At 44.6% G+C, this 25,034-nt stretch overlaps 1 protein-coding gene across 1 annotated transcript in view; it reads left to right on the forward strand.

Moving 5' to 3' along the window:
- GRIN3A (glutamate ionotropic receptor NMDA type subunit 3A) overlaps positions 1–25,034 on the forward strand; it is a 99,190-nt gene that overhangs the window by 58,657 nt on the left and 15,499 nt on the right. The window contains exons 4-6 of the mRNA XM_083718489.1: positions 8,949–9,094; positions 9,881–9,996; positions 17,825–17,976. Of these exons, the coding sequence (XP_083574615.1) occupies positions 8,949–9,094; positions 9,881–9,996; positions 17,825–17,976 (414 nt within the window). The remainder of the gene's footprint in view (positions 1–8,948; positions 9,095–9,880; positions 9,997–17,824; positions 17,977–25,034) is intronic.

The raw sequence follows: 25,034 nt of genomic DNA on the forward strand, positions 1-25,034 counted from the left end.
ACGTGCATGATGATGATGATGATGATACCTATATTTGTACGGGTACCTACTCAAATTTGGGACGCGGGTGGTGCTGTGGTTTAAACCACAGAGTCTAGGGCTTGCTAATCAGAAGGTTGGCAGTTCGAATCCCCACAACAGGATGAGCTCTCATTGCTCGTTCCCTGCTCCTGCCAACCTAGCAGTTCAAAAGCATGCAGTGCAAGTAGATAAATAGGTACCGCTCTGGCGGGAAGGTAAACGGTATTTCCCTGTGCTGCTCTGGTTCACCAGAAGTGGCTTAGTCATGCTGGCCACATGACCTGAAAACTGTACGCCGGCTCCCTCGGCCTGTAAAGCGAGATGAGCGCCGCAACCCCAGAGTCATCCGCGACTGGACCTAACGGTCAGGGGTCCCTTTACCTTTACCTTACTCAACGTTAGGCCCAAGTCATAGAGGAAATTGAGTTGCCACCACTATGACCTAGTGCACTTTAGAAAATGTGCAGAATGGGAGGCAAAGGGGAGGAGAACATGAAAATAGGAAATATTTAGGGGGCGCCAAATTTTTGTCCTCACTGATATCACGCCCTGATACTGGGCTCTTAAACTCAGAAGACTAATGATGATGGTGGTGATAATTTAAAAGAAACATTTGAATATCAGGATCCATACATGATTGGCTACATACTATATTTTATAATATAGTGTTTTTATTTTATGATGTCTCTTCATCTTTTCCAGATAGTGAGGGACAGATTATAAGAGAAAGTGATAGAAAGGGTTGTATTCTATTAGCTTTACCCCAGACTAAAACCCAATGAAATGAATAGACCTAAGTTAGTCATTGCCATTCATTTCAATGGATCAAGTCAGAGAACATGAGTGAGAAATTGGTGGGCTTCCAGATGTTGCTGAACTCCAACTCCCATCATCCCTGGCCATTGGCCATGATTGCTAGGGCTGATGGGAGTTGTAGTTCGGCAGCATACGGAGGACCAATGGTTCCTCACATCTGTTCCAGCATAGGTCACAGGCCTTGGGGACCCTGTGTGGGAGGGCTTCCAGATGTAGATTGGGATCAGGCAGTCACCAGCCTAGCAACCCTGACATTTCTCCCACCCTTCTCTATGTGTTTCTAAAAATGGAATCTCCTGGCAATTAAACTGTGTGTGAACTAGAACAGTAGCAGCAAAAAAGCAATCTAAATTCAGATAAAGATCAAAAGCACTGAAGCATGGCAAATGGGCTTTACGTTTGCACTCTGAAGAATTAAAAAGGGAAGGGGCACCAAGTAAGAACCATTAGCCGTCACTGTTGTTTTGAAAGGGAGTTGGGGGTTTTTTGTGTGCGTGTTTTTTTAGAAGATAGGTAACTGCTTCCAGAATCAAAAACCTTATTACATTAGCAGCAAATTGCCAGCATTGCAAAACGGCAATAACAGTGTCCTACTTTAATTAGGTTAGATCTTTTGCATCTGACGAGCCAGTTGCAAATCCCACTACTGCAAGACCAGTATGTCAAGCATAGCAACTTCCACTGTCTAAGGTCAGTGATGGCTACAGGCAGACCACTGAATTTTCAGTGAAGAAATCACTGGTATATAACTCATACGAAACACTGTGTATTCTTGGTATGATAGAACGGGATCCAAAAACAGATTTTTCTGCCGGTCAAACCACATACAGTTTTTTAAAAAATATTGCAAATGGCATCATTGAAAGGGTGGTAGCTGATAATGATGGAGTTCCTAGAGAGGTGGGGGGGGGGACTTAACTCTAACTCTGCTCCTGAAGAAAATTCCACCTCTCAAGCTGGGATTTGCTTTTGGGGAAAGCCGTCATTGGCCCTAGTGGGGGATTTGCTCCCTATGCAAACAAGCAGCTTCATAGAATCATAGAATTGGAAGGGACCCCGTGGATAATCTAGTCCAACCCCTTGCAATGCAGGAATATGCAGCTGCCCCATACGGGGATCTAACTTGCAACCTTGGCGTCATCAGCACCAAGCTCTAACCAACTGCAGCAAGGGAGGACAGGGCTAAATCCTCCTCCACCAATCTGGATCGTTAGCCATTCTACCACCCCACCCCAAAAAGAAACCCTTCAATAAATAGCATCTAACACATACCCCCACTACAGTGGTACCTCGGGTTACAGGCGCTTCAGGTTACAGACTCCACGAACCCAGAAATAGTACCTTGGGTTAAGAACTTTGCTTCAGGATGAGAACAGAAATCGGGCGGCGGCGGCACGGCAGCAGTGGGAGGCTCCGTTAGCTAAAGTGGTGCTTCAGGTTAAGAACAGTTTCAGGTTATTCTCTGCATGTTACAAAATTGTGTAAATCCTTAATTAGTCTAATTGGTTATTATCAATAAAAAGTTTGTGAGTGTTTATAGAGAAACCAGAAACTGGAACTGAGGGAAGTCGGGGACGGGCAGGGAGGGGGGGTTGTTTTATGGGATGGAGGGGGAAAATAGGGGGGAATTAAGGATGATATGTTTTAAGATAATATGATCTGTTTAAATTCCTAATAAAAAATAATGATAAAAAAGAACAGTTTCAGGTTAAGAATGGACCTCCGGAACGAATTAAGTTCTTAACCCGAGCTACCACTATACATGCATTTTCACCCCTCCTCTAATTTGGCCCTAAAATATAGGAAGTGAAATTGCTCTTTGTCATCTCCTGCCATTCTCTATGTAGATATGTAATCTGACATCTGATGATGATGTACATTCAGGAACTGTCAAGAAGGATTAGGAGGGCACTAGAAGCTCTTTGGATCAACAAATCCTACAGCGATGAGCCTCAGACTTCAGGACCTGCTGCTTAAGGACAGGGGGACCAGCTAAGGCAGGGTTCAGCAAACTTTTTCAGCAGGGGGTCAGTCCACTGTCCCTCAGATCTTGTGGGGGCCCGGACTATATTTTTGGGAACAGATTCCTATGCCCCACAAATAACCCAGAGATGCATTTTAAATAAAAGCACACATTCTACTCATGTAAAAACACGCTGATTCCCAGACTGTTCACAGGCCGGATTGAGAAGGCGATTGGGCCGGAACCAGCCCCCGAGCCTTAGTTTGCCTACCCATGAGCTGCACTGTCCTGTACCAGTGCCAGATGTATGTATAAGCTAAATAAGCTATAGCTTAGGGCCCCACTCTCTTGGGGGGGGGGGCAAAAAAGGAAAAAACCTGGATGTACTTTTCCAAAATATAAGATGAAAAACAAATGAAATAAATCTTACATACAGCAACAGTGTTTTGTGTTGTGTAGGCTCCTATGATGTAAGTAATGGCCTGCTAGCCTGCTCCCTAGAATATCACTGGTTTGCTCATTTCTATATATAGGGTGCCTACATTCTGCATGTGCAAATGGCTTCAGATACTTATTAGGTCCATAAATTACCATATAGCATATATTCAACACAAAAAAGCGACAATTTGTTGTTGACAAAGAACATATAAAGGGCCCCATCACCTTCAGTAGCTTAGGCCTCATCAAACCTAAATCCAGCCCTGGTCCTGCAGCTGCCCTCCAGGATTTCAAAAAGGATTATTTTCCTGCACTTCCTCACACTCTGAAAAAGGCTTGAGTTCAGCTGCTCTTTGACAAAGCTCTTCCCCCAAAATGCTTAACAACTTTGAGTTCCATGCTCCCCCCCCAAAAAAAAAAAGCTTTGTGTCCTGTATTTTACTTCTAGAAATATGACCACCGTATATTATAATGTACATTGTGAATTAGCCTTGACTACAACAGCACTCTTTTTTTCAATACCATGCTTAGCTTGGGGGGCAGGGTGCTCAGCCATTTTGGGAGGGTAAGTCCTTGTCTTTCAGAGTCACTGCCCATCATTCCCATCTCCAATTGCCCTCATAGTCAAAAGCCAATTTCCTGACAGCCCTGTGGAAGCAGCATCACACATTGTAAACCTTTCTTTTGAGAAGGAGCCTTTATGGTTGCAAGAGATAGCCTTGGAGTGATGAAAATCACATCTGTATGGGCGTCCCATGAGCCTCTCTGGCTACATGTCATTCCCAAAATTCTGTATCATCCCACACAGCAGTAACAATATTTTTTTTTACAGCATCAGGTGCAGTGGTGTGGTAAAACTGTCACATATATCTCACATATATCTATATATTAAGAACCAGACCTCAGAAATCCCTGAGGCAAAAACAAGATCAAATATTAAAGTAAGGACCCTGCTTGGAAAGAGCTCTGCTACAGAGGCTAGGAAAAGTGATTTCTGGACTAGCCCAGGCCTCCATTCCTGACAGCCGTGCGTGCTAATGTCGCTGACTTTTACAGCAGCCTTGGGCACCCTATCTGCATTTTTGCAAGACCGGCTGTGTCACAGAGCTGGAGATGAATCTGCAGCCTTTAAGTTCAGAGAGATTTAATCAGAGTGAATCAGTGAGCACATGACTGCAATGAAAGCAGCCTCTGCCAAGCGCGTGAGAGCGTGCGCTGTATGTCCCCCAATAAAGCATTGCCCCCCTGCTGTGTTTATGGGGCAATTATTCAACTTTCTGTTTGGCTCAACTGCAAATTAAATGGGGAAATAGCTAATTTCTGGGATGCATTTCTGTTATCTAAAGCTGCAGAGCTGCCTTTAGATCATACGCTCCAACATTTCTCCAATAAAAAGAGAGGCGTTTCTATTCTACATCAGGAAGCTTCTCCTGTGTTAGATCTTGCCAGACACATAGACGTATTGTACACATAGAAATCTGTCACCTTGAGCCAATTACAAGATCTCTGCCAATCCTACCTCACAGGATTGTTGTGAAGGAAGATGGTTGTGTGAGGGAAGGGATCATGTACAACACCTTACATAAATAAATACAATGAAATAAAAATTTGGCTGTAAGCTGCTTTGGGCCCCTGCCAGGGGAAAAGGTATAATAGTAATAGTAGTAGGGAGGAGGAGGAGGAGGAGGAGGAGGAGGAGGAGGAGGAGGAGGAGGAGGAGAAGAAGAAGAAGAAGAAGAAGAAGAAGAAGAAGAAGAAGAAGAAGAAGAAGAAGAAGAAACTGTGAGAATGAACTCAGTGGGACTTAGTTCTGTATAAAAATGCTTAAGATAGCAGTGTAAGACTTCACAGCCTTTACCCAGTTACCTGGGAGTAAGCACCATTGAATACAGTGTGACTTACTTCTGAGTAAACATATAAAGTCTTGCAGCATAAAGCGGCATTTACAATAAAGGAATAAACACTTCAAGCATTTCCTTTTTTTAAAAAAAATGGCTGGCTGGTGAAGCATTGCAGTTAAAGAATTTAAAGGGTCTTGGTGACATTTTCCTTCAAAATTATAGGGAAGGCTTCATATGCCAGCTTCACCATTTTCTTCATTTAGTGCAGGAATTTTATTTTCAATATAAACAGGGCTCCATTTTTGCATCTCCACATACCCCACTTTTAGTGGTTTTCTGAGACATGGAGGGGAGGAAGAAGGGGGAACTGGGGCATTCTGGCGTCAAATTAGACACCAGGACGCCTTCTGTAATTCCGGGACTGCCCCCTGGAAAATAGGAGGGTGTGTATCGGGGTCATGACAGACAAGCAGAACAGAACAGCAGAGGGGTTGGCAAGATGGCACATGTGTGCATGTCTTGGAAATATTATATGAGTCTCTTTAGGTTTGCCTGGGCAATTCTGTTACCTTGATTTGACAAACACCTTAATTGATAAAGAGGGGAAATAACTATGCTACAGAGAGGCATGCATATTCAGTTTTCAAATACTCTTGTTCACAATACAGTTGTGAGCTCTTTGACTCACGAGTGGTGTCCAAACTTTTTGCAAAGAGGGCCAGATTTGATGAAGTGAAGGGCCGTGAGGGTTAACCAAAGGGCCGACCAACGTTGTTGAGCTTTTTTTAAGGATTGAAGTTGTTGAGGGGTTTTTTAGGATTTTACCCCAGGAAATAAACTGCCACAGGGGCCGGATTAAACCAACAGCCAGGCTGGATTAGGCCGCAGAAATGGACTTTGGACATGAAGTGTCCTTCTAGGACTTGTTAAGTATCTGAAACTCAGGAATCACGTCACTCAGTTAAGGAGCAGCAGAGGTGTTTTGATGTAATAATGACTGCAAGCATAGTGAAAACACAGAAGTAGGCCCACAACTAGCCTGATGATGGCACAGGTCTATTTTCCAAATGGCACTAAATTACATTGAGTATTAAGGAGAAGGAGACTTAAGCATTCTTCTCACAAGCTTTTCCCTGTCTTATTTATGATCAAAGAAACAATGAGAAAAGATGAGGTAATGTGAAGTAGCTCTGTAGTGAAGTATGCCTGGTCTCCCAAATCAGTCCCATTTCCCCTGAGGGACTTTGGCCACAGAGAAGAGTTCTTGTGGAAATGAATTTGCTCGCAAAACATATTCTTCCAATTCTCCTCTGCAAGTGTTTGTATTGGAAGTTCACCATATTCTCTGAATATTCAAATGTTTGCTGAACATTTGCTGAACAAGTGATACTTGTACCTGAAATATGAAAGTATTGAATTTCCCTGTTTGATATTTTATTACAATATTTGATCATTGCATTCAGTAGTTTGACATAATTTTTTTTCATGTGTTGCAACTGAAGCATTAATATGTTGGAATGCAACGGTATTTCATATCTTCTTGAATTTGGTAGTTGGCCTGAAATGGTATTTGGTATTTAATATGCAATGGTCTGTAGCATTTGACAGCTGAGATTCATATTTTTTGCTTGAACTATCAAGAGATTCCATCAAGTCTAAAGTACTCAAAAACATGGAATATTGTTGCAAAATTTTACAGTCACACAATTCCGTATTGAATTTCGCATGTGCAACTTGATTAAAAATTCGGGGCAAGGGGAGATTTTGAATCTATCAAATTCGCACTTACTGAAATAATATGCAAACTAAAACACAGCTATCTTTTGAAGTTCACACTTTTTTGGAATTTTGCAATCCAATTCTCCGACAAAACCCTGTTCACAAAATTGCATATATTAGGGGGAAAGTGTGCAGGAAAGTGAAGGCATTGGGGGGGGGGACATACAACAATGCAGTATATTAGGGTGCATATGTATTGACACTTTCTGTATCTAAAATCTAAAAATTGGTTGAACTGTATGAGAGGAGAGTGGGGTTGGATACTGAACATTCTAAAAGACCATGGTTTTCTCTTGTTAACTGTAGGAAAATTAGGCATAATATAGATTTAAAAGAATACTTTATTCTTTGTAACTGGTGTTTTGTCATTCAGATACTTTATAGTCTGTGCCACAGTATAAACTTGCCAAATGATCTGGTCTCTGCTGTACTTTAGCGCCACCACCATAGATGGACAGTAAGTATTGCAGCTACCTGCTGAACAGAGGACAGGTGACACCCAAAGTTTGCAGCTGTTCCTATAAAAGAAGCTGACTCTGATCTGGCTCCTCCATTGAAACAATATGTTGATTGAGGTAGAATCTAGACATATATTTAAAAAACGCTGTGAAAATGCTTTTGAAAAAAAGTTTTGAAAAATATATTGAATTTTTTCCATAGCTCACCATCGCCATCCAGTGTCACATTTGTATAATGCACCTTACAACACATAGCATTTTATTTGCATCTGTATAGCTAAGTCCTGAGTATTGCCTGAGCTTTCATAGCGCCTGTCTGCCTCCAGGCTTACCTCCAAGGTTGATTAAAAAAAAAAAACAACTCCGCAAAACAGTCTGCGTCTGTAATGAAATTGTTTTCGATACTTCCATTGTTTTGTCATTTAGCGTCCTAGGCTCTTTTGGGAAGAAGGGCAAGAAATAATTTTAATAAATAAATAAAATGTAGAAGGAAGAGAAAGGAAAGCAAAGCGTAAGCATACAGTTCTCTCAATTGGGAGGATGTTGGAATCCTAGATCAGGAGAATGATCCCACAGTGACTGTGCAGCCCATCACACAACTCAGACAGTTATCACAGATATATGAAGGCTCTAAGCACTTAACTCCCTAAGCACAGAAGTTGTGATCTTCATCTGTTAATGTGGCTGAGATGCTCAAAGGCCTGAGGAACTAAATGATGTTGAGGTACCTGGGGTCCCTACGGATGTTTATGGGCCAAGTACATAGCTCAGTAGGTAGAGCATGAGACTCTTAATAGCAGAGTTGTGGGTCTGAGTCCCACATTGGGTTAAAGTTTCCTGCATTGCAGGGGGTTGGACTAGATGACCCTTGTGGTCCCATCCAACTTTACAATTCTATGATAATATGATTCTATGACTACAGGACCCATCACGCCTGATGGTTAGACACACTAGCTAGGGCTGGTGGGAGTTGGTGTCCAACAGCATAATAAACGCAAAAGGTTCCTCACCCATGAATGAAATAATAATAATAATAATAATAATAATAATAATAATAATAATAATAATTTATTTATACTCCCTGATGGGAGGGTGTTCTACAAGGCGGGTGCCACTACCAAGAAGGCCCGCTGCCCGGTTCCCTGTACCATCACTTCTCACAATGAGGGAACCGGCAGAAGGCCCTCAGAGCTGGACCTCAGTGTCTGGGCAGAACAATGGGGGTGGAGATGCTCGTTCGAGTATACTGGGCCGAGGCCGTTTAGGGGCTTTAAAGGTCAGCACCAACACTTTGAATTGTTCTCAGAAATGTAATGGGAGCCAATGTGAGTCTTTCAAGACTGGCGTTATGTGGCCTCGGCGGCCACTCCCAGTCACCAGTCTAGCTGCTGCATTCTGGATTAGTTGCAGTTTCTGGGTCACCTTCAAAGGTAGCCCCACATAGAGCACGTTGCAATAGTCAAAGTGGGATATAAGCAGAGCATGCACCATTCTGGTGAGACAGTCTGCAGGCAGGTAGGGTCTCAGTGTGCGTACCATATAGAGCTGGTAGACAGCTGTCCTGGACACAGAAGTCATAATACATATTCCTTCGTCTTTTTTGAAAAAAAATGTTTCTGCGTTTTTCCTTAGCTGCACCACCCTTCACAAGGGTTTCGCTTTGGAACTGTGCGAGAAAGCAGCGCGGAAGATTATTTCAAGCAAAGCTTTCCAGACATGCACGAGTACATGAAAAGATTCAATGTGCCTGCAACTCCCGATGGAGTGGAATACCTGAAGTAAGTGCACATTGTAATTTCACATAAAGATACTGTATCTCGAGGTGGACCTTTGGGATCTGGTAGGTTTCCTATAGATTGACTTAATTGCCACTGTTTGGCTCAGTTCCACCTAGATGCTTAGCCTGTGTAAATTGGCAGAGATTACTAAAAACCATCAAAGCTAAGCCACCAGAGAAGTCTGTACAGTGCTCTATGAACTCAAAGTCAAAGTTAAGTACTTGAAAGCTCCATCAATTGTAATGAATTATACATGCCTTTAAATATTTCCCACTGAAATTCTTAACTACAGGTGTGTTGTGGCCAATATATTTTTAGCCTTCTGGACCCATCAAATCATTTTTATTTAGGGAATCCTTCCAGACAACCTTTAATTGTGTGTTTTTTAAAAAAATTACCCATTTCCTTTAAAATAATCTCTGGTTATTTTTAATTATATTTTAGATAAAATGCATTTTTAAGCATTTATAAACCAACTTAGTTTCAATTCGTAGAGGTGTGTTTTTTTAAAAAAACACACACCAAAAAATCAGATAAATAAATCGATTGACTACTATGTGTTCTGACATCAGCATCAAGCACTTGTGTTTATTGACTTATAAATTAGATTTCTGTTTGATTTTGTACAGTGTTTATGTTAAAGGCTTCTTGAGGATTAGCTAAAATAGATCCAGAATTTCCATCCAGAAACAATAAGGCCTCTGCAGATGAGTACAGCGGAATAGCTTCTTGTTCCTTATCAAGTGATTTTTCTCAGTGGTGGTGGTTTTATGCTTTGACTTGCAGGCATGATCCAGAGAAACTAGATGCCTTCATCATGGACAAAGCGCTCCTGGATTATGAAGTGTCAATAGATGCCGACTGCAAACTTTTAACAGTGGGGAAACCATTTGCTATTGAAGGTAGGAAATATCTTTCTACAAATGCGTATGGGCACTCAGTTATTCTTTATTACTTATACATACATTCAGCTAACTGGGGTAGCTCAGTCAGTGTGCTACCCCAGAGGAGGGCTGCACTGAGGAATAATGGTGGGAGCCACCCCCTCCCTCTGATCCTGGATCTTCCCAGGAGCAGGAGGACAGTATAGATTTGGAACAATGGTTTGCAGAGGGGCATAGTTCATAAGGCAGAAGCTGGGGAATACTGGATGGGAAACAGCTAGGAGAAGAAGCACAGGGAGAGAAAGAGTTAACAGATTCACAGTCTCTGGATAGTATCCACCCCCTTCCCCAAAGTCCTGGAGAACTCAGAAAGTGTCAGAACAGAAAGCACAGAGGGTACAAGCTCAGATTACAAAATGTGGGAGTGACATGGATTAATAGGGATGGAGAGGGGAGAGACCTGAATTGGGAGCACCGCCATTCTGGTTAGATGCTTTCTTTTGTCCTTCGCTGTGTTTATTAAAGAAACAAACTGGTAAGAATTCCCTTTCGTTGATCGGCTCATTTACAGGCACGGGGGAGGAAGCCAATTCCCCGAACCCTGACAGTCAGTAGAGCATGAGACTCTTAATCCCAGGGTTGGGGGTTTGATCCCCACATTGGGCAAAATATTCCTGCATTGCAAGGGGTTGGAATAGATGATCCTCGTGGTCCTTTCCAACTCTACAATTCTATGATTCTCTCTCTTTTACACAAGCCCACCAGACGACCTACAATAATAAAATTCGAAGCATTTCAGTATTGAAAACAGTACAAGAATAGCAATCATTTAAATTTTTAAATACAATTAAATAAATAAGCGACAGCCCAGAATGTAACATGAAAAGCAGTAAGTCTTGGGTCTTTGTAATGAGTCACCAATTCAGCCTCTGGAATCAAAGGGGTGTATACTCAGATCGGACCCATTGAACTGAATGGATCAAATTTAAAAATATTGTTTAATCTCAGTGGATCTGTGCTACATTGGATTTCAGTGGATCTATGCTAACATTGGATGCAAGCCAAAGCCGTCTTGGCTGAAATCCTTAACTCACTTACCTGGGAGTAAGTTCCATTGAACTTAACGGGGATTACTTCTGATTAGACATGAGACTGCTGCTGTTGTATGCTTTCCTCTCTGGGATTATTTCAGGCTGCCTGCCATCCATAACCGTCACTGATATTTGTCACAACATCAATCACTTCCATCATTTCCAGTACATCTCACTTCTTTTATAATCAGGTTTTTGGGGTATGTCTGTTTGGGCATTAAATGACAAAACAGCTCAATCCAACACATGCCTACTCAGAAGTCTTGGTGAGTTCAATTGGATTTACTCCAAGTAAATGTGTGTGTGGTACAGGATTGCAACTGAAGGCGCTCGCTAAAGTTCCAGTGGTTCACGACTCAGAGTCCTGGTTTCACTGGTACTGTTGGTGCACAACTGCACCCTAAATTGGGTTCCCCCGATACCTCTTCCAAACAGACGTCCTGACTTTTCAACCAAATGGGTGGTTTGAGTTAAGTGGCTCATTTTCTTCCTCTGCCTCTTCCACCGCTGTGCTTCCTTGAGGCTGACATGAAGGAAACTCAAAAGAACGGCTTGAAGGACCAGCAACAGTTACATAACCACCATGGACCATAATAGGAGCCGTTAGACTTTGGGCTTCTTCACTCTCCTGGGAAGAATGATCCAAGCTGGATGTGATTGATGCCCTTTTACCACTTCCTGTCCCCACTTTCTGTGACAATCTATCAAACTCTACACCCACTGACCTCTGTGCTGGACCAAGCACACTTTCAGCCACTTGATGTGCTAAATGAAGCCAAGAGAAGTCGAGTGGTTCTATCTGTAACTCGAGCACTGCCATTTTAAAGACTTTGGCAGTGCTGCGGTCCAACCTGACAGTTTGAAAAGCCATTTTAAACTCTCAGTTGCTGTGGATGAATAATGACATGGTAGCTGCTGTCTCAGATTAACGAATCCCTTGAAAGCTCGTATTGCAAGGCTTAAGCCAGGGCTGGGGAACTCTTATCAGCTGTATTCAGCATGGCCAGTGGTCAGGGATGAGAGGAGCTGTAGATCGATGGCATCTGCAGAGTCAGAGGTCCCCCAGCCCTTGGCTGCAAACACACCACACATTTGATAACCCAAAGAATCATTGGGGTGTGTTTTAAATGTCCTTTAGATTCATGGCTTGCATGCAGCAGTCACAGGCTCTCAGCACCACTAACTTACCCTCCATTTTTTCCACAGATAAAAGCAGAAAGGTTACATCCCCTCCAACATTTCTCTGATGAAAAGAGGGACCTTGCTGCTATTATTATTATTATTATTATTATTATTATTATTATTATTATTATTATTATACCCCACCCATCTGGCTGGGTTGCCACAACCCAGACACACTTTTTTCCTCTTAAAACCTAAGGGGAGATGTCTGTGCGTCTTATGGAGTGAATGTGTGATCCCTGGGGCTGGGGGGAGAGACCTGGGCTTCCCTCGCCAGTCCCACAAGCACGAGGAGCAGCGGAAAGGCTTGTGGGGCGGTGAGGGAAGCTCGGCTTTCCCCACCGCCAGCCCCACAAGCCTTTCCGCTGCTCCCCGACCTGCTCTTTGGGGCTGACGGTGGCTTTCCCCAAAGAGCAGGTCGGGGAGCAGTGGAAAGGCTGCTCCCTGAGCTTGTGGGGCTGGCGGTGGGGGAAAGCCACACTTCCCCCACCGTCAGCCCTGGGGAGCAGAGGGAAGGTTGCACACAGCCTTTCCACTGCTCCCCGACATGCTCTTTGGGTCAAGCAGCTCTGGGGTAGCCTGCGAAGCCTCCGCAGGGCAGCGGGGAGCCTTCATCCCGCTGCCCTGGGGAGACGTCGCGCGGCTATCCCTGACTTTTGCGGGAGGTGGGGGAAGAGACAGAGCGAGGCTCCCCCACCTCCTGCCCTGCAAAAGCCCCCAAGAGCCGCATATATTTTTTTCTTGAATTCCCCCCCCCCCAAAAAAGTAGGTGCATCCTATGGTCAGGTGCGCCTTATGGAGCGAAAAATACGGTATATATACACCTTTCCTATACAGGGCTGCCTCCTGATGTCTTCAAAAGGTTGTATATCTCCTTGGCTCAGGGGTCGCATAACTCCTCACCCTCCAACATTTCTCCGATGAAAATAAGGACCTCCTAAGGAAAGTGGGACATTCTGGGGTCTAATCAGAAGCTAGGGTGGCTTCTGTAAAATCCAGGACTGTCCCTGGAAAATAGGGACACTTGGAGGGTCTATGTATTTGAACTATCCAGTGTTTTGTGGCATGTCCTCATTTAGCTGTTCTGCAATTTCCTACCTAAGCCCCCCCCCCCCAACCAAGGGTTTTGCTTTTTGCTTTTTGCCAGCCTTGGGATTCTTCACCCATGCACTCTGCTGGTACCTTCCTCTTGTCTGTTGGTGGTGGTGTTTTGGTGACATAAGGATCAACACTCAGAGAATGAGGGTATTGTTAGCCTGCAGGACAGCCTATAGAACGTTAATGCAGCTCTCGAATCAACCGTAGATCTGCCCGGCATTCGGGTTTTTGCTCAGGGAGCCAGTCTGGTGTAGCAGTTAAGAGCAGTGGACTCGTAATCTGGTGAACCGGGTTCTCTTCCCCGCTCCTCCACATGCAGCTGCTGGGTGACCTTGGGCTAGTCACACTTCTCTGAAGTCTCCCAGCCTCACTCACCTCACAGAGTGTTTGTTGTGGGGGAGGAAGGGAAAGGAGAATGTTAGCCACTTTGAGACTCCTTCGGGTAATGATAAAGCGGGATATCAAATCCAAACTCTTCTTCTCTTCTTCTTCTGGTCACGCTGTAGTGTGACAAAGAGATGCAATCCAGGAACTGGTTTGCATATTGAAACTGGTCTGTTTCCTCTGCTCCTTCGGGCCATTGTTTCACTCCCCTGGTGCATCTATAGTTGCCAAATCCAAGTGCACAAGTTCTGAGGATGCCGTTCTCTTTCTCTGAGCCTTCTTTGAGTTTCCTGACTGCCTCTCTCTAGAACTGGACTTTAAACTTTCGGTAGCCTGACTTTCCCCTCCCGCCTATGTGTGTTTAGCTGATTAGAACGGGCAAGCCCCTAGAACAGGCCAGCTCAACCAGCTAAATATAGTTTCATGTGTATATACCCATATATAAAAATATATATACACACACACTACAACGTCGCCTAATTTCCTAGTTGTATAACATGGCAGTGGGGCTGCCGACCTCCCGCTGCTTCTTGGCTTTGTGCTCATGGCTTTGTGGACTACTCTTCTGCCGCAAATAGTCATGAATTTGCATGTGCTAAAAAGGGTGATTATACAAGCAATTAGCAATCTCCCGCTGGCAACTTGCAGAGTTGATTGTGAATTCACCCACTTAACAGGCACAAAAGCTTTTTGCATCTTCTGTTTTACTAGTCTGAACCTGCTGCTTCTCTCTGTGCACTTAGAGGTGTTGCAACAGTGAACTAATTGTGGCACGCAAAATACATGTACTTTTTTTTTATTTCTTACCAGACACACACATGAACATACCCCTATGCCTATCAGTACCACCCTTCATCAACCTGGTTCCCTGCATTGTTTTGGGATTACAACTCTCATTGACCCCAGCCAGCCCAATTTCCTCCCCCACCCCTTCATACAAAGGATCTTTGAAGCTATGAGTTGGCATTTGAATACAGGACTCACATGCATAGTTAGTGGGAAGCAATGTAGCATAGTTATTGTACATCCAGTTTATGACAATGCAAACCACAAGCATCCCCCTCCACATACATACATGCAAAGAGATCTACACCTGACTAGAAATAGTTTCCAATATTCTGCCCCACTTTCCAATTATTATTATTATTATTATTATTATTATTATTATTTATTTATTTATTTATTTATTTATACCCCAGCCACTCTGGGCAGCTTCCAACAAAATATTAAAAATACAATAAAACACCAGATATTAAAAACTTCCCTAAACAGGGCTGCCTTCAGCGGTCTTCTAAAAGTCAGATAGTTGCTTATTTCTTGACATCTGATGGGAGGGCATTCCACAGGGCGGGCGCCACTACCAAGAAGGCCCTCTGCCTGGTTCCCTATAACCTCACTTCTCACAGTGAGGGAACCGGCAGAAGACCCTCGGAGCTGGACCTCAGTGTCCAGGCTGAACGATAGGAGTGGAGACACTCCTTTGCCTTGTGCACCATTATTCTGGGTTCCTCCTCCTTCCGGCATGTGGTGAGTTTGGACCCTGTTGCAACAGATCAATAAAGATCAGGCTTACTGGCTGCTTTGTTCTCAATATTCTCTGGTTGGCCTCTGTTATTTTCTCCTACCAATAGCGAACCTACGTAAGGACTCTATATGGGCTCTTGGATACCCCATAAGAGAAAAAGGGGGAAGATTTTTGTTTACAACAAGGTATACTGGGCCGAGGCCGTTTAGGGCTTTAAAGGTCAGCACCCACACTTTGAATTGTGCCTGGAAATGTACTGGGGGCCAATGTAGGTCTTTCAGGACCGGTGTTATGTGGGCTCGGCGGCCACTCCCAGTCACTAGTCTAGCTGCCGCATTCTGGATTAGTTGTAGTTTCCGGGTCACCTTCAAAGGTAGTCCCACGTAGAGTGCATTGCAGTAGTTCCCAGCACTCTGTCACACTTTAGTGTGACCAAGGAATAGAATCCACATTGGGGCTGAGAGGATGGAAGCAGCCATGATTCACAATGGCTGGTTTCTGATGAGAGAAGGAGCTGGTCAAGCTTCCATTCCAAGTACTCCCCATTACCTTCTGCAAGACAAGGGTGCCATCTCCTAAGGGCTGGGCTCAATTGCCCCCCAATATATTTTGGTGGGGAGGCGACCCCCCAATGGCAAGAGGAGGAGGCTGAGCACCAGAGAAGAGGAGCTTCTGGCACTGTGTTCAGCTGTGCTCCTGCCTCCTCCCAACCATCGTTATACGATGTCGCAAGCCACACATGCAACGCTGCCCCAATCGTTGGCGCAAGCCGTTGCCTCTGTTCCAAGATATGTGAACAGTTATCATTTCCATCTGAGGGAAAAGTAAAGTGCTATACTTTGGGGCTGTGGTGGAGTGGAAGGAACCCAACCCACGCTGACTGGGATCCGAGGTTCAAAATGTCTCTAGATGCAAAGGAACCAGAGGTTTGCTATGCATTATACCAGACACGTCCAACAGGTAGATCGTGATGTACAGGTAGATCACTGGACATCTGTGGTAGATCAGTGGTAGATCACTAGCTCCCCCCCAAGAAGCTAAAGAACCTTGGCTCCCCTAAAAAAAAAAGCTCAACAATGTTGACCTGAACCCCCCCAAATGGGGTTGATCACTGTCAGCTTTTAACTCTGTGAGTAGATCGCAGTCTCTTGGGAGTTGGCCACCTCTACATTATACGAACCCTCTGCAAACACCCCCATCAGTCATTATGACAGCATTTTCCTTGTCTGTATCCAGCTTGTCAGTAGATGAAGAGACAAATGAACTTATGTGTATACACGGGGGGTATGGGGGACAAAGAATCCACATGGTGTGTGGGTGTACATGCACGCACACATTCACATTTGTGCACAATAACAGATGCATTGTCTGCAAATCACAACACAATCTGAAGTAGTACTAGAGGAGACTGTGACTACTCTGGTGGAAATAGCTTCAGTCTTACGGTTCTGATGAGCTCCCCGTTTGGGTTACCTCATTATTACTTATGTGACCTTGAAAAGCCTCCACATTTGCCAATAGCTATCACTTATTCTTGTGGCTCACAGAGAGATCCTTGATACTGGCCAGTTGACAAGGAACAACAAAATCGAACAACGCAAATGAGGGTGGAAATCCCTCATACAATAGTGGAGACATTTCATCTTCAAGCGACCTATTTCGCATAATAATTATAGTGTGCTTAAAACTGGGGGTCCACGATGGGGGAGGTATAGAATTTTGTTGATTGTTCGCCAGTCACAAAACTATATCCCAAGCACCACATGTTTAGGGAAGCGTTTAACAGGTTATTGTATTTTAGTGTTTTATTGGAAGCCACCCAGAGTGGCTGGGGAAACCCGCCAGATGGGTGGGGTATAAATAAATTATTATTATTATTATTATTATTATTATTATTATTATTATTATGGCTTTCCAGGGAACTGAGTAAACACATATGCATATATTTGTTAAAATTTATATTTGAACACTTTATTCCGTGGAACATGGGGGGGGGGGGGTCCTTACCTTCATTCTACAAGGTGGTGAGGGTTAGGGTTAATATCCCTTGCATATTATCTGTTTGGAGTGCATCAGGAAGGACAAATAAGTTGTGCTTTCCCCCCTCCCCCCACAGCTGGTGTGAGAAAGTGGGAGAAGCAAATTTGTTGACATTCTGAAGGTATGATGATTGGCTAACCAGCATCTGTTATTGGACTTTTATTGCCAAAATGAAGATACTAATAGACAAATAAAGCCTTAATTAATGATCTGGGGGAGGGAGAGGAACCTTTGCTTCGTTATAAGAAAAACAGCAACCCACATTCAGCTGTGCAGCCAATCAATTGTTCTCAGGAGACCCCTGGATAGACACTGAATTTTAAATTGGATTAGTCCTAATTCAGTTTGGACATCCAGCTGGCAACATCCACTGTCCATGGAATATATAAACAAGCTGAAGAGTACTCAGGAAAATGTGGGTATTATTATTATGGTCATCATGGCAAAACAATGGACAAGGGTGACCTCATGAGATGTCTTCCAAGTTTGTGCCTCTCTAATTGCACTGCGTTTTGTCTTTCCATAGGGTATGGTATTGGCCTTCCTCCAAACTCTCCACTAACCTCAAATATTTCTGAACTGATAAGCCAGTATAAGTCCCATGGCTTCATGGATGTCTTGCATGACAAGTGGTACAAGGTTGTACCGTGTGGGAAAAGAAGCTTTGCTGTGACTGAGGTAAGAGACGTTTCGTAGTTACCCAGCCTACAGCATCCTCGTTTTTCTCTTGGCTCAGATTCTTACTTACATGTACGCACACATACTCAGTACATGGCGTGCAGCAAGGGGAGGGGATTAAAAGATTATTGGTGTTGGTGTCAGGGGTGGAGGAAGGGGTGTGTGGTGCGTGCGGTCCGCCCCGGGTGTCACCACTGAAGGGGGTGACAAAATGCCGGACAGCACTCACCGCGGGGCCTGCAACGCGCCCGAGCCACACGTCTCTCCTGGGAGAGACTGTTGAGAATTCTCCGTGGCGCTTTAGCAGACATGCTCAGAGTTCCAGGTTCTTCAGTGCAGTGTATTTATTGTGAGCTATATATACAAATATCTACAGGCTATAATACACGAGCAGTTCATACAGTCAAACAGAGTACCTGGCTGCACCTTAAGGCAAATAGAAAGACCTCTAACTCTCTCTGACCACACTCCTCTACACCACACCTTTACTGCTGGACAGGTTTCCCTTTTAAACCGATGACAGCCAATCAACCGTCAGCACATTACTGCTGATTCATTCTGACCCAGCACTTCCATAGAAAGTATTCCAGGCTGATTGCATCAGCCAGTTGCATCATCTAGCAAACTCAAGACTGCAGACTTACTATCTCACACAGCATTCTGTGAATCCTGACAGAGATGCAGTGACTTGGACATGCGCAGGCTCCATGCTGCCCAAACGGTCCGCCCACTGCCTCCCCCCCCCAATAGTAAGGCAGCTGAGTGGGAGGAGGCAGGCAGACTCCAGAGATCCCACGGTGCACCCAACCCCTATGGGTGGCTCACTCCGCCTCACCCTGCCCCTATGGGCAGCTCACCCCACCCTTCGGCGCACTGCCCCAGGTGCCCGAGTGGCTTCTTAAGCCTCTGGTTGATGTAAAGAGTGCTGTTTGCAGAGTTGTTCCAAGAAGTGTGTGGGATTAGCATGCAAAGGTGGCTGCAATGTGATTATGTGGTGTGTTTCTTTCTTTTAAAAAAAGATTTTCCTTTTCTTTAGAAGGAAATAAAATAATACAAAGTAAAGTGGGGAGAGACGCAACCATCTAACAACTATATTTCTCCTGGCCTTTACCCCAGGCCAAATGCTTCTTGTATAGATGTTCTGTTAACCTGTCAAGGTATCCACTAGAGCAACAACACATGTCCATTACCCGCTCCACAGAAATGTGTACTGCAAAGGAACTTTTTCTGAACTCCTTGTGTCCTGTTGGAAATTTAATCAAAGAAAACCATGTATTGTGAAACCTTGTCATGTTGAATTTGCCCCTTAAGCAATCAGGCCTTCTTGAATCAGCTTTTCCAGTATTGCTAAATCCCAAACCTCGATGCATCAAGGTCCAACGGTGGCTCCCTCTAAGTACTGACCATAAATGGGCAGCAATTGCTCTCGCTGCCCTGGGCGAAAAGCAAACCATGTGTGCTTCTTGAGAATTAAAGAATAAAACAAAACAAAAAATACAGAAATTACAGGGGGGTTTTAAAAAGGTGTCAAGGGAGCAAAACAGAGTGAATAGAGGTAGCTGTTCATGCAGGTGGGCTCCTGTCCTTTTTATTTGTGTTTGGAGGTCTGAATAACAATGACTATTAGAAGTGGTGGAGAGAGAAATAACACGACAGGCCTCTGAGCAGCACTTTGGTAAAATGCTAATACAGTGGTACCTCGGTTTACAAACTTAATCCGTTCCAGAAGTCCGTTCTTAAACCAAAACCATTCTTAAACTGAGCACGCTTTCCCTAATGAGACCTCCTGCCACCAGTGCCCTTCCACCGTTCGGCTCCCGTTCTTAGACCGAGGTAAAGTTCGCAAACCAGGACACTACTTCCAGTTTTGTGGAGTTCATAAACCGAATAGTTCGTAAACAGGGCTGTTCTTAAACCGAGGTACCACTGTATGATGTACGGTTAATTGACACATTGTTAGGGAGCCGACAAGGAGAACAGGTCATTTGCAGATCAGAGAAAGTCAGTGAAACACCGGCTAACTTAGAGTTAGTTTATTTATAAAGGAAGCAGAACAGAGAACACAAGGAGACTTCTAAGGGTTGCTCTGGTCTTAATGAAGCAGTTGCCTGGACTAGCTTGTAGCTCCCCCTTCACTCCTTAGTCCTCTGTGTCAGGCCCCTCCCTCTGTCGATGGTGAGCCCCAAGGGAGCCTCTTTGTTTCTGCCTGGCTCTCTGCTCAATAACATGCAATGGACGCCTTGTTCTGGGAGCGGGGTGGGGAGCAGGGACTTGCAGGCTGTCAGCACAGAATCTGTCCAGGTGGCTCTGTGGTGGAGCTGCCAAGTCTGATTCTTATCTCTGTCCTGTACTGGGGCACCTACATGTTTTCTCCTCTTCATCATCCTTCAAGCTCTCAGTCTCCATTACTTCCCAGCTCCTCCCAGCTCCTCCAGGGTGTAGCCAGTTTCTCACCACCAGGAGCCAGAATCCAAATTCTCTCCCTCTGTGCTTTCCCTGAGGGGGCTCTTGGTTGGGCAGCTTCCACCATTCCTCCTCATCCAGCCAATCCCTGACACACCCAGGTGGTTTTGGAAGCTGCAGCAGGATGAATACAGAGGACCAATGTAAGCCAGTCAAATGCCGAAGATTTACTCTACTGATTCCTTTCGACATGCAGCCACACAGTGGTCTGGGTTTCACTTTTCAGTGGCTGTGAACCCATCCTGCTGTGGGCTTTGTGTAAGCAAAGCAGCCACATGGTCATTGTGCAAATGTTGAAATATAAGCATCCACTATTAAGATGCACATTAAAGTAGCAGCATTAAGACAATACAGTGGTACCTTGGGTTACAGATGCTTCAGGTTACAGACGCTTCAGGTTACAGACTCCACTAACCCAGAAATTGTACCTCAGGTTAAGAACTTTGCTTCAGGATGAGAACAGAAATTGCGCAATGGCAGCGTGGTGGCAGCGGGAGGCCCCATTAGCTAAAGTGGTACCTCAGGTTACCACTTTAGCTAATGGGGCCTCCCGCTGCCACCACACTGCCATTGCGCAATTTCTGTTCAAAAACAGCTGGAGACCCAAGTTTGGGAAACACTGGTCTAGGTGAATAGGCACTTCTTCCGTCTTCAGAAGCTGGGGCCTCTCATATTTCAGGGAGTGCGTTCCATAATGCAGTGGAAAATCCCACCTCTGCGTTATCACAGCCCAATGGTCATCAGGCCTGTGCAAAGTCAGCTCATTGGCAATGCTGAGTGGTGGTGGCTCTCCAGAGTTTTGGCTGGAGCCTTTCCAGCCCTACTTGGAGATGTCACGTTGAACATGAGACCTCTCGCTTGCTGTCTGTGCACTCTGCTGCTGAGCTACAGCCATATTAGTTACCATGGCAAAATGTAGCTGCTTCCATTAATCCAAAGCCATATGCTAAAGTGAATAATTGCACTTCAGCATGGCGAAAAGTAGGACAAATCACTGTTAATGCAAGGGACAGTGGGGTGAAAAACACCGGGAAAATAAACGCCCTCTGCTAATACAAATGTAGCAATTTTACAGTTTGGGGATTATGGTGATGTGTGGCGAGAACTATGAGAACAATCGCTGCTGCCTTTTGATGGAATGGCACCTTAAAAGGGAAGGAAACTTTAGGATTCATCTCTAAGGCTGAGAGATACGCAGCTTGTGAACTTGCAAAACTGGCTTGTATGTTGCAAGGGTGGGGAACCTGTGGTCCCACAGAGGATGCTGCACTCTAACTCCCATCATCTGTTTAATGTATATGGGTTGGCGCATGCAGAGAGAAAGGACAAGAAAGGGTTGAGTTAGGTGTTTCGGTTGATTTTCGAGTGTGCTTGTCCTGCACCAGGAATTGGTTAAGCAAGCATCTGAGAGCGAGTCAGCACACTCTGAAGTATAAATGCACTTGTGTTTGAAGCAAATTTGCTCTTGACCCTTGCCCTTGGCCGAGGGGGTGGAGGAAGGGGGTGAGGTGGGGGCGGACCATCCCAGGTGCCTTCACTGAGGGGGGTGACATTTGGAAACACTGCCTGCCCGCGACTCCCAAGCCTACCCCGAGTCGTCGGGGGAACGGAGGAGCTGTGCCACTTTGCCAGCAGCACTCCCCCCTTCCCCCTTTGTTTTGACAGCTGGGGGAGGCTTGGAAGTTGCAGGCGGGCTGTGGGCGAAATTTATGCCATCCGTGGCTCTCTCCACCCCCGGCTGCAGGGCATGTGAGCTGCTTCGTGCACCCGAGTAGCTATCCCGTTCTTGGGAGGGCACCCTCTGTGTCCCACACCCCTTGGGAGCGTGCCTGCCTTGGGCAGTGAGGGCATATGCTCTACTACTGCCTTGGCCAGAGCCTAGTCTGTCTTGGAACACTGCAATGAGACTGTGGAAAAAGAAAAGGCATTTTAAATGTGTTATAACCCCATGACACCAGATGGCGCTGTGATGTTCTGTCCTTCAGCAATGTGATTTCCCATGATGAGGTTTACAATATGTTTTTCTGAAACATTTTTTGGATGTGTCTAGATCCAGCCTGCATACTGTTGGAAGGACTGTATATTACAACTGCATGTAACCTATAGGCTGTGAAGCTGCATTATATTATCAGTAAAGGGACTGACCCTACCTAGAACTGTCTGGTATTTTTCTGTTCCATTGGCACACTCCGCTGGCATGTTGAATGGGCACTTTGCCCATGCCCCAATACACCCCTGACTAGCAGTTATGCTAGCTGGAGTATATGGGAGTTGGAGCCCAACAACATTTAGAGAGCCAGTGGTTCCCCAGCTCTGGATGTTGTAGAGCACAGAAAAATAGATGGGGCTATATTATTATTATTATTATTAATAATAATAATAATCTAGCTGGCTTTCCCCAGCAACTCTGGGTTGCTGACATTATATAAAACACAACAAAACATCAAACATAAAAAAACAAGGTATCCTATACAAGCAACAAACAAATCAATAAAAATCCATAATAATAATAATAATTAGAATAAACAATTTACAGTTATACCCAAATTAAAGTAACCACCAACCCCAACTAAACATTTAACCAACACCAACCCAACAAAAATGAAACAGAGGAAGCAAAATTAGAAACGTTTTAAGCATTTTAGCCAGTTGCCCCAACCCAAGAGTTGTTCCGGCAGTGTCTGAGTGGCCTCCCAGGAGCCTCTTTTAGCTGTTCAGGGTGAGTGTGGGCCCTGCCCGCTAGGCCAGATAGAAATGGGCCTTGCAGCAGTGAGCAGTCTTCCCTCCAGCACTCATGGCAGCAGCCATGTAGAAATCAGTAGGCTTTAAGTAGAACAAGTTAATGCTGACAACCTGCTGATCTCGAGATGTTTCTTGAAAGCAAAACATTCTCCAACAACAGTGTCATCCAAAATAAAATGCTATTGGGGGGGGGGGGGTGCCAGTTTTCAAGGCAGCATGCCTGCTCCCAGCAAACTCTATAATCTCTGACCTCTTGGTCCTTTACATATTCTGGAAAATTGTCCTCTGGGATGAAATTGTATTAAAAGGAACAACAGGCAATTGCCGTCCATTAGCATCAAGGTACTTACAGAGGAAACAGTACCTTTGCCAGGAAAAAGCTGGCCTGCGAAATGCAAAAAGGATATAAGTTTCTTCTTCTTCCTTTTTCTCCCCGGTAAGGAGCTAAAAGGTCAGAAAGAAAAGTCTGTCAAGTTGTTGTTGTTTAAATGGGGGGGGGGGGGGAGAGAGAACACTTCTTGGCAACTCCTGCAAAAATGTAACGGCATTTATTTAGAAGCCTCCTATTGAATTAAAAGTTAAACCACAATGGAGTAAATGTGTGATGACACTCAAAAGCTGAAGTTAATCCGTACTGGAAGAGAGACATCTAGTTGAGCCTTTGAGGCATTGCACAAAATTGCCTATTAGGAATGCTGAAAAGCAATCTTTATGTTTCTAAATTTAATAAAGGATTGCATGCATTTTGCTTGCTTGCTTAAGAATCATGGTTTGCAGCCTTCTATGTGTTTTTTAAATATAACCATAATTACACAAATTGTGATCTTTGATTCTGGAAGATTTCAGCTTCCTTTTGGTCTGTACAGCAGAGGTGGCTCCAAGATGATGCTGGAGTTCCAGCCAGCCTGGTTAAAAATCAGGGATGATGGGAGTTGTAGTCCCAACAAGTCCTGGAGGACCACAGATTAGACACCTCTGCCATAGAGCATCAAACTACATGTGCTGCTAAATGCTTTGTTAACAACTATGTCAGGGTTTTTAAAAACTTAATACCAATTTTCATCAGGGCAGCAACACACCGGGGGGGGGGAGGATTCACCCTCCCCTCGCCAGTCAGGTTCTTGACAAAAAACACCTCCCCGCTGAGCTCTTCAGTTACAAAGCATCAGTTGGAAACTATCTGGACAAGTTTTTTTTCGAATCTCAGAAGCTAAATCTCATCCTTCTGCATGGGCAGCAGAAAGAGAAAACAGTGGTACCTCGGGTTAAGTACTTAATTCATTCAGGAGGTCCGTACTTAACCTGAAACTGTTCTTAACCTGAAGCACCACTTTAGCTAATGGGGCCTCCTGCTGCTGCCACGACGCTGGAGCACGATTTCTGTTCTCATCCTGAAGCAAAGTTCTTAACCTGAAGCACTATTTCTAGGTTAGCGGAATGTGTAACCTGAAGCATATGTAACCTGAAGCGTATGTAACCCAAGGTACCACTGTAAACTGAACTAGCATGAATGGTGTTTTTTCTTCTACTGTTTATAAAGTACCAACACAATATATTGGCTCATTAAAAAATTAGCTGTTTTGGGAGTTTCTACTGAGTCACACCATTGATCTGTTTAGCCTAGAATTATATGCTGGCCAAGGCTGTCCATTGTTTCAGGCAGAAGCTTCTCTCGCTCCTGCTAAGTGATGAGCCTTTTAGAACAGAAGACCTTGGCCATTGAACATGGGCCCTGGAACATGAGGTGAAGTGGCTTCAAATATTCTCCCAGCCTTGCTGAGTCGGTAGAGCATGAGTCTCTTAATCTCCAGGTTGTGGGTTTGAGCCTCACGTTGGATAAAAGATTCCTGCAT

The sequence above is a fragment of the Podarcis gaigeae genome, assembly GCF_964106915.1.
Source record: "Podarcis gaigeae genome assembly, chromosome: 17".
Taxonomy (NCBI): domain Eukaryota; kingdom Metazoa; phylum Chordata; class Lepidosauria; order Squamata; family Lacertidae; genus Podarcis; species Podarcis gaigeae.